Source organism: Camelina sativa, chromosome 8 (genome assembly GCF_030686135.1).
Source record: "Camelina sativa cultivar CO46 ecotype springtype chromosome 8, ASM3068613v1".
In the NCBI taxonomy this organism is placed as follows: Eukaryota; Viridiplantae; Streptophyta; class Magnoliopsida; order Brassicales; family Brassicaceae; genus Camelina; species Camelina sativa.
The window spans coordinates 28042066-28057077 of NC_141887.1; the positions used below are offsets into that span (position 1 = coordinate 28042066).

Below are 15012 nucleotides of genomic sequence, written 5' to 3' on the forward strand. Positions count from 1 at the left end.
AAAAGAAAGTTGAAGAAGAAATCAACAGATAGTAGCTATTCAGTCCAGAGGGCCATGAGATTCCTGAAATGCTTCCGGGTTTCTCTGGCAGTGATGGTATCGCGAATCTCCCTCTCGATGTCTACAAAGAGAGCAGCAGGGGTGAGAGAGCGTTGGTTGTGGAGGATATTATTCCTGAGCTTCCAGAGGTGGTACACCACAGCTTGACTAGCGAGCTTCCGGATAATTGGGGGAGCAGAATCCGTCTTGATTCTTGTCCAGGCAATAAGGGATGCCCAAGTATGGAAACCAATTTGGTTCAGGTGGAGGTGAGATTGGAGCCTTGCCCATATCTGGTCGCTAAACGGACATGTTAAAAACAAATGCGTGTGTGACTCGTCATAGGTAGAACAAAGGCAGCAGGTGGTGGGTGTTGGTATTCCCCAGCAAAGTAGAAAAGTAGCTATAGCTACTGGAACTGAATGATTGTAGTCTAAAAACTTAGTGAGATTTATCTTTATCTACCTTAGTTTAACTGAAAAATAATTTGTGATAAAGATATAATAATCTACAACAATTGGTGAAAGAAAGCACATATATAAGATTTTGCGATTCCCGTATTGTATGATTAAGAATGTTGAAATATGAGTAAAAGACCAACTTGACGACAAGATTATCACATCATGGAATAGAATGGAATGTCTTAACTTTATTTATGACTTTTTTTTTTGATTAATAAAAATGTGGAAGGTATTGCAAGTTGCCAAAGTTTTTGCTGTTTGGTGAGAATCTAAAATCAAACTCTTATCTTTCTTTCTTCCTATCTTTCCTCTTATGATTTCTTTTTTCTTTTTGGAGAGCACTGCTTTTATATGTAAAGAGTGTGTTTCTTTCAAGTGAATGTCAAAGCTCATGAGAAGTCGGGGAAAAAAATTCGTGACAAAAATGTCAACAAAAAGTGAAAAGAATTAGATTAGACCTATCGAGCTAGCTATACTGATTAGTGGACTCACTCGATCTTGCTACACAACTTGTCTTAGATTGTGCTTTGAATGGTTTAAAAGAGGTTGACATTTTCGTGGTCCCATAAATTATTTAATCAAGGATTAGGCTATAGATTTACTTCATTTAATCTACTACATTTTAGAAACATTACCGCAAATCATACTACAGTAATAATTATTCCCAAATCCAAGATACTATTTTGTTAGTTTTAGACTTAAGATAGGTTCTTACATAGCCGTTGAAAAACAAAATACATGTTGTCTTTGTAAAACTAAAAAAAAAAAAAAAAATGAAATAAATATTGGTAGTTAAGTTAATCCAATGTAGAAAGTAGCATTAAGGTTTGTAATTTAGGATCAATGAAAATTCAAAAGAGAACACCTCACGCTTAGATTTGAACCCTTTTGCAGAGGGAACTCATTGCTTTATAGTAAAGCGGTGTTTCTAGAAAGACATCAAATCTTTGTATTGCCGCCAATAGAATCACATCTTGCTATTGGCAGAATAATGTCAAAAAAAACAAATCCATATATACATAAAATATATGAAAATAAGTTTCCAACAATGTGATGATCTTGAAAATAATGGCCTTTTCTTAATTTGGACCCCATCCTTAAGAATATAGTCACCAAAAAGAGAGAGAATACAAGCAAGTGTCGTCTCCCACTAAAACACAGTTATTTTTAGATTCGAGATATATATCATCCACTTCAAAAAATAATATATAAATGTAATTATGAATATTATCCTGATCAAACAGCTCACATAATTATTGGGATGTTCATTAGTAAAAAATAATTGGACTGATTATACGAATTGAGATCACAGATTCGATCCTAGCTTACACATTCCTGATCTATATAAAAACTAAAAAGAAAATAAAAAACTAAAGACATCTTTAATAAAAAACTACTGATAGTTTTAGTGTAGTGCCTAAACTTTAATATGAATATTTGTTTATCTAATTGAGTACCCTGCAGAACTGCAGAACTGTCGAAATAATATATTTAGTATCCTAACTAGAAACCTAATTAAGGTTGTCAAAACACAGAATTGCTGTGAATGTTTTCTTATATTCATATCAAACGTTTAGAGTACAATATATAGGCTAGCAATAGCTTGAGCCTTAAGTAAATAGATAAGATCAAATCTAACAAATATTGGTAATCCTAATCCTCCCAATATTTGTATATATCTTCTCCTATTACTCCCCCTTAAGATGGCGAGTGTGGATATCCCGAACTCCCATCTTGCCAAGTAGATAAATGAACTGAGCTCGTCCTAATGCCTTTGTCAAGAAGTCGGCTACTTGTTCCTTAGTGGCGACAGACACAGGAGTGAGTTCACCCGATTGAAATGCATCATGGATGATATGACAGTCATTCTCTATGTGCTTCGTGCGTTCGTGAAAGACTGGATTCTTCAAAATCTTGATAGCTGCCTCATTGTCACAGTAAAAAGAAACCGGGTCCGGATGACGAATGTGAAAGACAGGAAGCAACTCCATGAGCCATTGTATCTCGGAGTAGGTAAAAGACATCGACCTGTATTCAGCTTCAGCGGAGGAACGAGAGACAGTCTTCTGTTTCTTAGTTTTCCAGGACACCGGAGAATCCCCCAAAAGGACAGCATAACCAGTGATAGAGCGCCTAGTGAGTGGACACGCCGAGTAAGCGGCATCACAATAAGCATTAACATGAAGATCCTTATTGGAACTGAGGAAAATGCCTTGGCCAAGAGTTCCCTTAAGGTACTTGACAACACGAACCGCAGCAAACCAATGACGTGCACGAGGTTTAGCAACGAACTGAGCAAGTAGATGGACAGCATAACTCAAATCCGGACGAGTAACGGACAAATAAACAAGGCAACCCACTAGACAGCGATAACAAGACGGATTGTCAAACAAGGGACCGTTGTCACGAGCTAGATTATGATTCTGTTCCAAAGGAGTATCATAAGGGCAACAACCAGTCAGACCACACTCAGCAACAATATCCAATGCATATTTCCGTTGACAAACAGAAATCCCATCGTTGTTGCGGGAGATTTCCAATCCAAGAAAATACTTTAGCTCCCCGAGATCCTTCATAAGGAAACAGTCACTGAGATATGCTTTAAATTTCATGATAAGAGCAGAATCATTCCCACTGATGATCAAATCGTCGACATAGACAAGCACATAGAGACACGACGAACCATGATGATAAGAGAACAAAGAGTAGTCCTTCTTATTTTGAACAAAACCAAACTTGAGCAAAGAATCAGAAAGTTTGGCAAACCAACAGCGCGGAACTTGCTTAAGGCCGTAAAGAGATTTGCGCAGACGACAAACTTTGTTTGGATCACTCGAAGTATAACCAGGAGGAAGTTTCATATAAACCTCTTCCTCGAGATCACCATGAAGGAAGGCATTATTAACGTCCATTTGATATAATTCCCAATTATTAGCAGCAGCACACTTGAGGAAGACACGCATAGTAGTCATCTTGACAACCGGAGCAAAGGTTTCGTCGTAGTCGAAGCCTTCTTTTTGTCGATTGCCACAGACAACCAAACGGGATTTGTGTCGTTCTAAGGTGCCATCAGAGCGCAATTTAACTTTTAAAACCCATTTGCAATCAATGGCACGTTTACCAGGAGGTAAATCCGTGACATCCCACGTTCGAAGTTGTTCCAAAGCGGTAATCTCAGCCTTGGAAGACAAACGCCAATGCTCATGTTTCATTGCCTCTTTAAAAGTCCGGGGTTCTGTATAGAGATCAACAGCAGCCAAAAAAGCTTTGTGCGAAACAGAGAATCTATCAAGAGTCATAAAAGCTGACAACGGATAGAGACACTTACTTGAGGACTTTGATAGAGTAGGAGAAACGCAGGGAGGAGGTTTATCATTGATGATGGCTGTGTTGGTGACATACGGTTCAAGACGTGTGGACGGTCGTTTTACACGATGACCACGACCAAGTGCTTCATCTGCAACAGGCAGTGGTTCATGTTGTTCGGGGACAGTAGCAGGCAAAGACGGATCCGTATCAGGTACTACTGACGGTTCCGTAGAAGGCGATACCGACGGTGGAGGTGGCATAGGAGCAGGAGAAGGAGAAGTAGACTCCCCCTCAAGCACAACGTCCTCCGCCGGAACATCAACAAGACACGGCTCATGAGAAAGCACCGTAGTGTTTTGACGACCAAACATATCACTGGACGGAGAAGGATGTGAGACCTCAAACGGAAAAACATTCTCGTAGAACTGAACATCTCTTGAAACAAATACAGCCTGTGTCTTGAGATCAAGAACAAGCCAGCCCTTCTTACCAAAAGGGTAACCAAGAAATACACAACGAGAACTCCTTTCTGCAAACTTATCTCCGACTTTAGGCATTCTAGTTGCATAACAGAGACAGCCAAAAATGCGAAGAGTAGAGTAATCAGGAGGTCGTTGGTATAAAAGTTCATACGGAAACTTGCCATTAAGAAGCAGAGAAGGCGTCCGATTGATCAGGAAACATGCAGCCTGAATACTTTCTCCCCAATACTTGATAGGAAGATGTGATTGGAATAACAGAGCTCGTGCAATGTTGAGTATATGTCTATGTTTTCGCTCCACCCGTCCATTTTGTTGTGGTGTATAAACACATGATGTGTGATGAGTTATACCATGTTCTGCGAAATACGAACGCAAGGGTAAGAACTCAGTACCATTATCCGAACGAACTGTCTTAACCTGCTTCCCAAATTGTCTTTCAACCCATGAGACAAAATTCTTAACTACAGTGGTGACTGCAGATTTGTCACGCAACAATTGTGTCCACACGGCACGAGAAAAATCATCAACAATGGTAAGGAAGTATGTAGAACCACAAGAAGATTTCGTTTGATACGGACCCCAAACATCACAGTGAATCAAACTAAATAAATCATCAGCTTTATTAGAACTTTCAGAAAACGAGAAACGAGTCTGTTTTGCTCGATAACAAATATCACAACTTGCTTCTAAGTTACTAACACCAGTAGAAAAATTGCCAAAACCCGAGAGTAAAGTGAGAACTTGAGACAAAGGATGCCCCATTCGCTTGTGCCACAAAGCACGATCATCTAGCTTCCCAATCCAGCATGCTTGAGGAATAACAGCACCAACAAGATGATAAACCCCGTCCCGTGCTTCACCCGCACCAATCAAAGTCCTTGAAGTTTGGCCCTGAATCAAACAAAATTCTTTGGTAAATAACACAGAGCTAGCAATGTCATCAAGTAGTTGAGAGACGGATATTAGAGTAATATGAAGTTCAGGAGCATAGAGCACTCATCGTAGAATCATCTTGCCACCAAGGTTTAAGGTGCCTTGACGTGTAGCCCAAGTGAGACCATTATCCGGTAGTTTTATAGGGCACGCAGCAATGGAAGTAAGCTCACTTAGCAAGTTAATGTCACCAGTCATATGATGACTAGCACCGGAGTCGATGATCAAATCATAACGACTATGCGTACCATAAAGAATGAGTTTTTCAGTCTTACCAGAGAGTTTTTCACGAGAGGATTCCTTTTTACTCTCAAGGAAACTAGCCAGAGAGGTCCATTGAGCCGGTGTTAGAGATGGGATGCCAGTAGGAGGTGTTGTTGTGACTTGATTAGCAACCGCTTGGGAACCACGTCCTTTGTCTCGTCCGCGTGATGAGTTCTTCCCACGACCAGAACCAACGCCGGTTCCTTTGTTGGAAGTTGTTTGATCAGGCCACCAATCGGGATAACCAACAAGTTTAAAACACTGTTGTTTTTCATGGCCAACACGGCCACAGTGAGTGCACAAAAGAGACTGTTTGGAGACGTTAACCGACAAGCCAATCACTGTAGTGGGCATCTCGTCGTCCTTTGTCACTGTAAGATGACGTTCTTCTTGTACAATTTGCGAGTACACTTGCCCTATGTTGAGGTCAGGTAAGCGTGCTAGCAAATTTGAACGAGTAGTTCCAAACTTTCGACCATCTAAACCCATCAGGAATTGATGAATGTGAATAGCTTCTTGTTTCTTGTTAAACTTCACCATCGAAGTACAGGTTGATTTCTTGCAACAGCAGGAAAAACCACTGTCAAACGCAGCAAGGTCATCCCACAGCATCTTCAATTTGCCGTAGTATTCTTCCACGGATTGTCCGTCCTGTTTGGTCTTAAGTATATCCTCATGAAGTTGATGTTCACGAGTTCCATCATTCACCAAGAATCGTGTTTTGATGTTCTCCCACATGACAGAAACATCATCAACAATAGAGATAGATGAACGCAATTTTTCATCTATACTTGCCATGATCCAGTCGATGATCAATGAATTCGCCATGTCCCACCGTTCTGCATCCTCGCTTCCATCTGTAGGTCGCTGCAGGGTTCCATCAATGAAGCCCAGTTTTCTTTTTGTACGGAGAGCGTTCATCATGAGCTTCGACCATCGCTCATAGTTCTCTCCATTCAACAACACTGCGGTTAAAATCTGGCCGCTGTGTTCACCGGGTTGAATCTGGTAAGGTGAAATCAACGCCGGTTCTTTCTTTGTATCATCTCCTGACATGTTCGTCAAAGTTTATAAATACTCTTTTTTCTTGTTTTTGTTTTTTTTTTTTTTTTTAGAGCAAAACTGTGTTATGTTTTTTTTTTTTTTTTTTTTTTAGCACATGCCAAAAGTAGGCTCTGATACCATGTCAAAACAGAGAATTGCTCTGAATGTTTTCTTATATTCATATCAAACGTTTAGAGTACAATATATAGGCTAGCAATAACTTGAGCCTTAAGTAAATAGATAAGATCAAATCTAACAAATATTGGTAATCCTAATCTTCCCAATATTTGTATATATCTTCTCCTGTTAAAGGTTCACTTCTAGGATAGAATAGTCTGTAACTTGGGCATACAAATTGTGGATTGAAGATTTTAGCACTTCAAATTAGAACTTCACGGTCTCGTTTGGACGATAAAATAGTTCTAAAACATAACCGTATTTTTTTTTTACTATATAGCATATATACTCAATATAATTTGATGGTTTTAGATCTGAAAAATCATGTCCTAGAACTGAGATAAAAGTGGAGTTTCGGATCAGTTTATATGAGTACGTACTACGTACTTAGTATTTCACTAACCTGATAACTTCAGAAAGGTTCAGAAAATGATAACTTTGTATAATACTAGCATACTACCAATATTGTTATATATATAATATATAAATACGAAATAATCAAAGAATGTATATTATCTCCTCAAAAGGAATTTGAAACAAAGTGATCGTGAAAAATAAATAAATAAATGAAAAAGAGAAGGTGTGATCTTGTTGGATATGAAGTTTCGGATAAAATTCACGTATGTGTGTCTCGTGGGAAAGATGGGGACCCATCGCTTTCAATTGTACGCCATCTCGTATTTATGAGAGACCTACATTTACATTTACTAATGTTATGATCTATCACATAAATATTTCATACGTGATCTTGCCTTGGAGGATTTGATAAAGATTGATCTATATATGTCACAATCTTGTAACTCTCGTAACTTTATATATATATATTTATTTTTGGATATATATTGTTTGGTTTGAATCGTGTTATAACTTATAAGTGTACGTTATATAATAAACTGCAACAATATAATAATAAGTTACCTCCCTGATTCCTCTTCTAAAATTTTCTAAAAACACAAGGGGTAATTACATTTCTTAAAATTCTCTCCTCTATAAAAATGAAGAGAGTTTACATATATAAGCTTTTTCCCTAAAGTTAATTTAATTATCTGTCATTAATTATTCAAAACCCCCTCCTTTAAAAAATAGAGAGTTTAATTACATATATAGGCTAAAATTTTTAAATCATAAATATATAAATTAGATACTTTTCACACTACTTCGGTCAATTCTTTCAAGACTTGTCTATCTTCCCGTACCCCAAAAGACCCATTTGCTTCAGCATCAGAACTCGCATGAACGCCATATAACAAATACACGAGCACGATCAAACAGGAAAAGACCCCAAAACGGGCGTAAGAGGGTGCGTCCAACGAACCAAGCAAAAATATGTTCAAAAAAATCGACACGCACGGGGTCCACGGCATGAACGGGACTCCCCATAACTCGGGTTTCCACGCCTGAGGGACCATGCAATGAAATATCAACACCATGGCTATAGCCACCACTGCGATGGCGCCAAGCATGAAAGCTTTAGGCTTGCCTTCTGGCACAAGTTTCCAAATGAGGGTGAAGACGAGCGAGGTTATGGAGAATAGTGCGAGGAAGGAAAGTGTGGTCCATGGTTTGGTGGGTTGGAGAGGGACGTAACGTCTGAAGATGAGAGCGTTTGCTACCATGTAAAAGACGAATAGTGTTCCAATAGATACAAGGTTTAGGAGGACGTTTAGGTCGGTGAAAAGCGCAAGAATCGCCGTGAAAATGCCTGAAAAGAATAAACAATACGAACATTAATAAGATTTGTCATATTCTCTCTGTAACTGTAGATGATACGACCGAGGGAAAAGTCCAAATTTGAAATGAATGGTGGAGGGAGGGATTTGTTCCTTTGTCTTGTCATTTTGTCAAGGTAGATACGGAGAGGACAAAAGAAGTGAGAAACGTTAATGCTATTGATGGATATAGCAAATGTGAGTTAGTGGTTGCTAAAATTAGTAAGGATAACGTTGAAAGATGATGACCCTTTGATAATGATCCATTTTGCGACAAATTCATGTGAATAAATTTACGAGAAAACCAAGGGCTTGCTACAAAGAGTATGCATATAAATATGACTCTAGTTAATTTTATACACATTACTTGTTTTCCAATCTGCCAATAAGTAAATTAAGTTCCATTATTTCTTCAAGATGGATATAGCTCTAATTTCTAGACTGGTACCTAATTAAATTTGTCACACGAGACTGACGAGAGTTGCATAGCTCAGCAAGATTTTTCGAGAACTACCGAAAAGTTGGAGTTGTGAAAATATCAGCCGACTACTATAGGCTAGCATAGTAGTATATCTTCACAAAATTTATTTATTGAAAATGATTGATTATTTAGTCGTCCAATGGATGACTAATTATCCAACTATCGTAAGCGATTTCCTTTTTTTTAAAAGGTGGAATATGTATTTTTAACACTAAGGGAACACAAAAAGAACAAAGAGACCCACAAAATCCATCACAATCAAGACCGCAGAAAAATATTGAATCTTTGAACCAAAAAAAAAAAGAAATAAACCCCAAAAAACTAAACTTTCCAGAGAGGAAAAAAGAAACCAGTGGTGAAGACGACATCTTAGCTAGCAATCGGGACTCAGATGCTCTCTCTCTGACTCTGTCTTAAAAACACCATAAATAAAAACTTACAATAAACCGTGTCCCTACGTTGAGATATATAACGTACAAATTAAAATCCCTTGTCACGATCGAAATCGATACCGGAAGTTTTTTTTTTTTTTTTAAATGGTTGGGTTTGCGTCCAAAAGTTTTTGATCTTAAAAAATATAAACTGAAGAAATAGACACGTATTAGATAATGTAATCACGTGGTTCGTGTGATCTTGAGAAAACGTTAAAAGTTCAAATCAATAAAAAGAAAAGATCATGGAAACAAATCGAAACAGTTCTAATTTGGGGTCCCCTGCCCTTTTTAACCTAACTGGCCTTGCCTCTTTATTTCTTTTCTTTCTAACTACAACACTACACATATCATTGGGTTTGGACTTTGGACAGTAATAAAATAAACGTTTTTTTTTTGGGTGAATGAATAAATCATGAATGAATGAAAAAGACAAAAGAAACGTACCAAGAAAAATGGAGGCGTTGACTGGCGTAGATGTTTTGGGATGAATCTTAGAGAAGCAAAAGGGGACCACTCTGGACCGTCCGATGACGCACATGTATCGAGCCTGACCTAACATTGCCACCAAAAGTGATGTTAATATCCCAAAGCTTGCTCCTATCCCCACCACTTTCGTCACCCATTCCCAGCCGTTCGATCCTTTGAACGCCGCTGAAAACGGCGCCTCCGGATCTATCTGCACACACACATCCCCCCCGCCGTTTTTCAGCTTTACACTCACACTACGTGCCGTCTTCATTTAAATAAATTAAAAAAAAAACAATTTTAAGTACGGACCAGATCGTATGGGAGAAGCATTGACATTGACACAGCCATGAGACAGTAGAGCACGGTGACGATCGCCACGGAGCCAGAGACACCCACGGGTATGTCTTTCACCGGATTCTCTACCTCTTCCGCCATGGTTGAAACGGCGTCGTATCCTATGTAGCTCAAGTATACCATGGCGGCTCCGTTGAAAACACCCGCCGCACCGAACGGAAAAAACCCCGAAGGATGCTCTGGATTCGCCGGTACGGATAAATTCTTCGAATCTCCTTTCAGAAATCCCATCACGATCACGAAGAGTACGAATGCGATGTGAAATGCAGTCATGATCATGTTCACCTTCGAGCTCTCTCTTGTGCCGCAACAGATGATGACGGTGATTGCGATGACTACGACAACTGCCACCGGATCGATCTCGTTGAATCCTTTCGGTAGACCGGTGACGAAGAATCTCCACTTGGAAGTTGAGATCCCGAAAGCTGATCCTAAATAAGCCGTGAAGCTCCTCGAAACGGCGGCGTTTGAGAAAACGTAGTCTAGTATTAGATTCGCTCCGGTGAAAAATGCAGGAAACTCACCTGAAACGGGGGGGAATGTAACAGAATCAGTTACGAATTTGAAATTTGAATTTTTTCAGAAATCGTAACAGATTGATCGGAGGAGGAGGAGTGTGGTGTGATTTTGGCGGGAGAGGGAGAGACTAACCGAATGTGACACGGACGTAGCTGAAGGCGCCGCCGGCGACGGGGAGATGAACGGCGAATTCAGTGTAACAGAAAGCGGAGAGGAGAGCGCAGAGTCCGGCGATGGCGTAAGAGACGACGATCGAAGGACCGGCGTAGATGCGACTGGCACGTCCGGTGGTTACAAATACACCGGCGCCGACCATTCCGCCGATTCCGAGTCCAATGAGATCATACCACCGGAGAGTACGGCGCATCTGCTCGTCGGACGCGGCACGTACGCGGCTCATCTCGTCGGAAGACGTCGAGACGGAAATCACACGGCGGGATAAGCGAGAAGGCGTCTCGGAAAGAGAGTTGAGGTAGACGCGGAGACTGGAGAAAGAAGAGTGACCGCCGCCATCGCCATTGTTGTCGCTGCTTTGCACCTCCATATTTTGTTTTCCACCGGCCAGATTCGGGTCGGGTCGGATTGTGGAGGAGGAGGACTGAGAAATTTATGTGAATTTGACAAGAGTTTGGTTTTTATAATAGAGATTAGGAAAAGTGAAAAAAGAGAAGAATAGAAGGACAAAGACGTAATTATATTCACATTAATCACATAAGCATCATCAGCTTAAAAAGCTTACTACTTGTATGTACAAAAAGATGCTTTTCATCTCTTTGGTCCAATTAGATTTAATTTTTATATACTAGTAATTATGCTAAGGCTTTAATTGATTCATATACAAAGTACAATTTAGTAAACTAGTTTAGTAGTATATAGTATGGTTTTCACATCTAGCTAAGCTTGTAAACCCTTTTTGTTGACCACATAACCACTAAAAATGGTAGGTTAATAAAGGCAATTAGACTGGGCTGGACTGAAATTGATGTTTTTGTATCTGTAGACTACAATTGAATGAATTTATAAATTTTGCGGTCAATACTAAATGAGGGGATTAGAGCTAATTTAAATACCGTAATAATAATTGTAGACAGCTGACGATTGGTTGTTTTGAAACGTAACGACTCTCTGCTTCAGAGAAGCCTCTTCTTTTGGTTAGTTCCCGAGGTTACGAAACCGTCACGGACGTTAAAAAGAGAGAAACTAAATAAACGATGTTTCGAAAACTTCCGTATGTTCTAAGACACGGTAACGACGTTATCTCTAACGGCTATGTGGGGTTTAAAGATTCACACGTGTGGCAAAGAAGGTGACACGTGGGACGTTGTTTTGTTTTCAATGGATAAGCACACGGGTTTTAAAGAGAAACGTGACCCGAATTTGAGGATATGAGTTTTTTTTTTTTTAATATATATTTTCGAACAAATTTTAATTTTTAGTTAGCATATAGTATATGCATAGTGGGTTTTAATCTCTGTGATGAGGGGCAATGCAACATATGTTTGTAAGTTTGTAACTTTGTAACGATCTTGAGTTTTCTCCATACCGAAAGTGGCATCCGAAAACAATGACTCAACGCTTTTAGAGAAGATAATCTTTTTATCAAAAGACTCCAATATTTGATTATGCTAAACCAAATTTTGGATATATAATGTTCTCACGTGATGAATGGCAGAATTTAATCCAAAACTATGACTATGTTGGGTACGTCAATTTAATTATCAGATGTGATCTACGTATATTTTTTAAGTATCCGATATAACATCTATAATGGTGTATATATTTATAATTTATGATGTATAAGAATAATGAACATGCATGGTTATACTGACTGTACTCAATGTAAGTTTAATTTAAGTAAGACTTGTCTACTAGAGAATAGAGACTATCACAACTAAAACTAAATCAGGTGAGAATATGAATGATTAGTATATGGTGTGTCTAATTTCTACCGCTCCCAATCGCACCCATACCTGGATAGTATGAACACATTGCATTATTGATCTTTTCTTTCTTTATCGGACGCTCATTGCATTGAATTAACACACACTACCTTATCCAAACCAATAGTAGTATGAAATATCTACTTCAGTTATCACTCAAGAGAAGAGAACTCTCGGAAGCCCCATTTTGATTTCACAATAAATATAATCAGATGAGTGACACAAACGTTGACACATATTCGTATCAACCACACATACATATATATATATATAACTTAATTTCGATTAACAGATATTTATTAGGGTTTGTATGGTGACTCACCACCAATCACGTTTCCGCTTCTTGGTTTAATAAAAGAGTAGTGAAATTAATAATGAAATAAAAACAAAAAGATAATGTGGAGTGGTTTATACAGTGAGTGGGATGGTCAAATCTGATTTTAGATAAGATGCAAAATTCAGTTTTCCTCAATCCGACCACGTCTCACACGCCCTGTACCAGACCTGCCCATCTCTGTTTACCCTATAAATAAATAAAGAATAATATACAAATTTAAATGAACTGAAATGGGGTTTCAAATGTATAAGCTTTATACATTTATAATTTTCTCCTCTATATACTTGAAGTTGTATAAACTTATGTGGACGAAATACCAGAAATTCAAGATCAGTAACTTCTAATATATGAAAAAAAATGTATATATCCAAAAAGGTAGAACAGTTTCTTAGAAATGCCTTAATAAAATATGTTATAAAAAATGTTTATGAATGAGACTCCATAATTTAATGAATATAAGACAAATTATGTGAGCTAGGTTTAGTGTGGATCAGCCCACAACATAATTATGTATCCATGGATAAGTAGTTAGCTTACGAGACAATGTACAAGTCCTTTCAAAGAATCTATCTAAAAGCCCATTCTTTTTCAAACAAAATCTAAAACGCCCATTTCATCTGTTCATTAGAATTCTCTTCTCTTGATTTTTTTATTTGGGCAACTATAGCCCCTTCAAACTTGCAATAGTTATTCGAAAATTTACCTCACCAATGTAACTCTCTCCTCTACTTTCGAATTTATGTATATTTTTCCTACCTCCCCATGATTTTAATATTCTCCATTCGTTTGTTTTTCTGTATATATTATTTTCCAAATATGTTTTGAAGATAATATCAAAACTAAACAGACAAAAAAGCTTAAAATAGCAAGAACTTAGTAGTAGACTTTACTTGGAAGGCCACGTGACGGCTAGATAAGAGGCCATGTCATCTACACGCACCAGTCAGATGCCAGAAAGTATCCTTCGGAAACAATTGGCAGAAGACACGTGGCATATACTGGTGAGGAGGTCGGTCCAAGGCACCTTCGTCTCGACTCCGTAACGTATCCATCCACTATAAATTTGTGCATCCAATTAAATTAGTAAAAGTATGGTAAAACCACTTTATAAAGAAACAAGTAAACTACGTGTGAAGAAGAAACAAGTACAGCTAAAGTACTAAAATATTAGTTGAAGTTCCGTTGTTTTCTTTAGTTAATTTGTTGAAGGTCGTTGAGAATATATCTAGATTAAAAAAAGTACAAGGGAGATCTACGGATAAGATAAGACAAACTTGAGTGCTATATCTTCTTTCTACTGGAGTATCATATAATAATAATACGTATAAAATCAAACAGTTACAAACAAACAGTTGCTAATGTAGCAAGAAAATACTACTATCCGTTTTACAATCCATGCTAGTAAAATTAAATATAAACAGTCCAAACTTTATTTTCTCTAATTAAGTAAAAACTTGTTTAAACAAGGCATATGAAAGTGCTATGATTATTAATGATGGTCGTGACTCGTGAGTTTTAGGAGCTTTAAATGGTCACTGCTACACTTGGGATTAAAAACAGTTGAGAATTTGATTTTGACTTAACATTAATGATCCAACGGTCAAAACATTATAGTCAAACTTTGCGGTACAGAATTTCACAAGTCAAATGTTGGACTATCACAATTTTTTTGTTTTCCAATATTTGTTCATTACGAGAAGTAATTTTTGTCCCCAAAAATATCAAAACATGAAAAATAACCATTTACATAGGCACTGAAAACAATTAAAAGGGTTAAGTATGACTAAAAATTAGTATAAAGGAAAATCACATAGATAACCATAACTATTAAGAAAGTGAAGTGAGGGGTTGTAGTACAAAAATAGTGACAAGGAGACGTAGACACTAGACAGACAGTACTGTGTGATTGATTCGACGAGAATGTGAATCCTAAAAACAAGTCTTTCTAGATTGATTGCTTTTTTCGTATTTTTAGGCGGTTAGTTTTTTTTTATTCCCTTCAATATCTACGTGTTCCAATATTATTGGAAAATATAGTGGCATTTGCTTATTATAAAAAAA

The 15012-nt window shown here is 37.9% G+C and overlaps 1 protein-coding gene across 1 annotated transcript; it reads right to left on the reverse strand.

Moving 5' to 3' along the window:
• Positions 1–7729: 7729 nt before the first annotated feature.
• Positions 7730–11464, reverse strand: LOC104708642 (cationic amino acid transporter 6, chloroplastic). Its single transcript, XM_010425237.3, has 4 exons — positions 10807–11464; positions 10111–10679; positions 9778–10009; positions 7730–8411 (listed from the first exon to the last, which is right to left on the reverse strand). The coding sequence occupies exons 1-4, from the start codon at positions 11216–11218 to the stop codon at positions 7858–7860; spliced, it is 1767 nt and encodes a 588-aa protein (XP_010423539.1). The 5' UTR covers positions 11219–11464; the 3' UTR covers positions 7730–7857.
• Positions 11465–15012: the final 3548 nt, after the last annotated feature.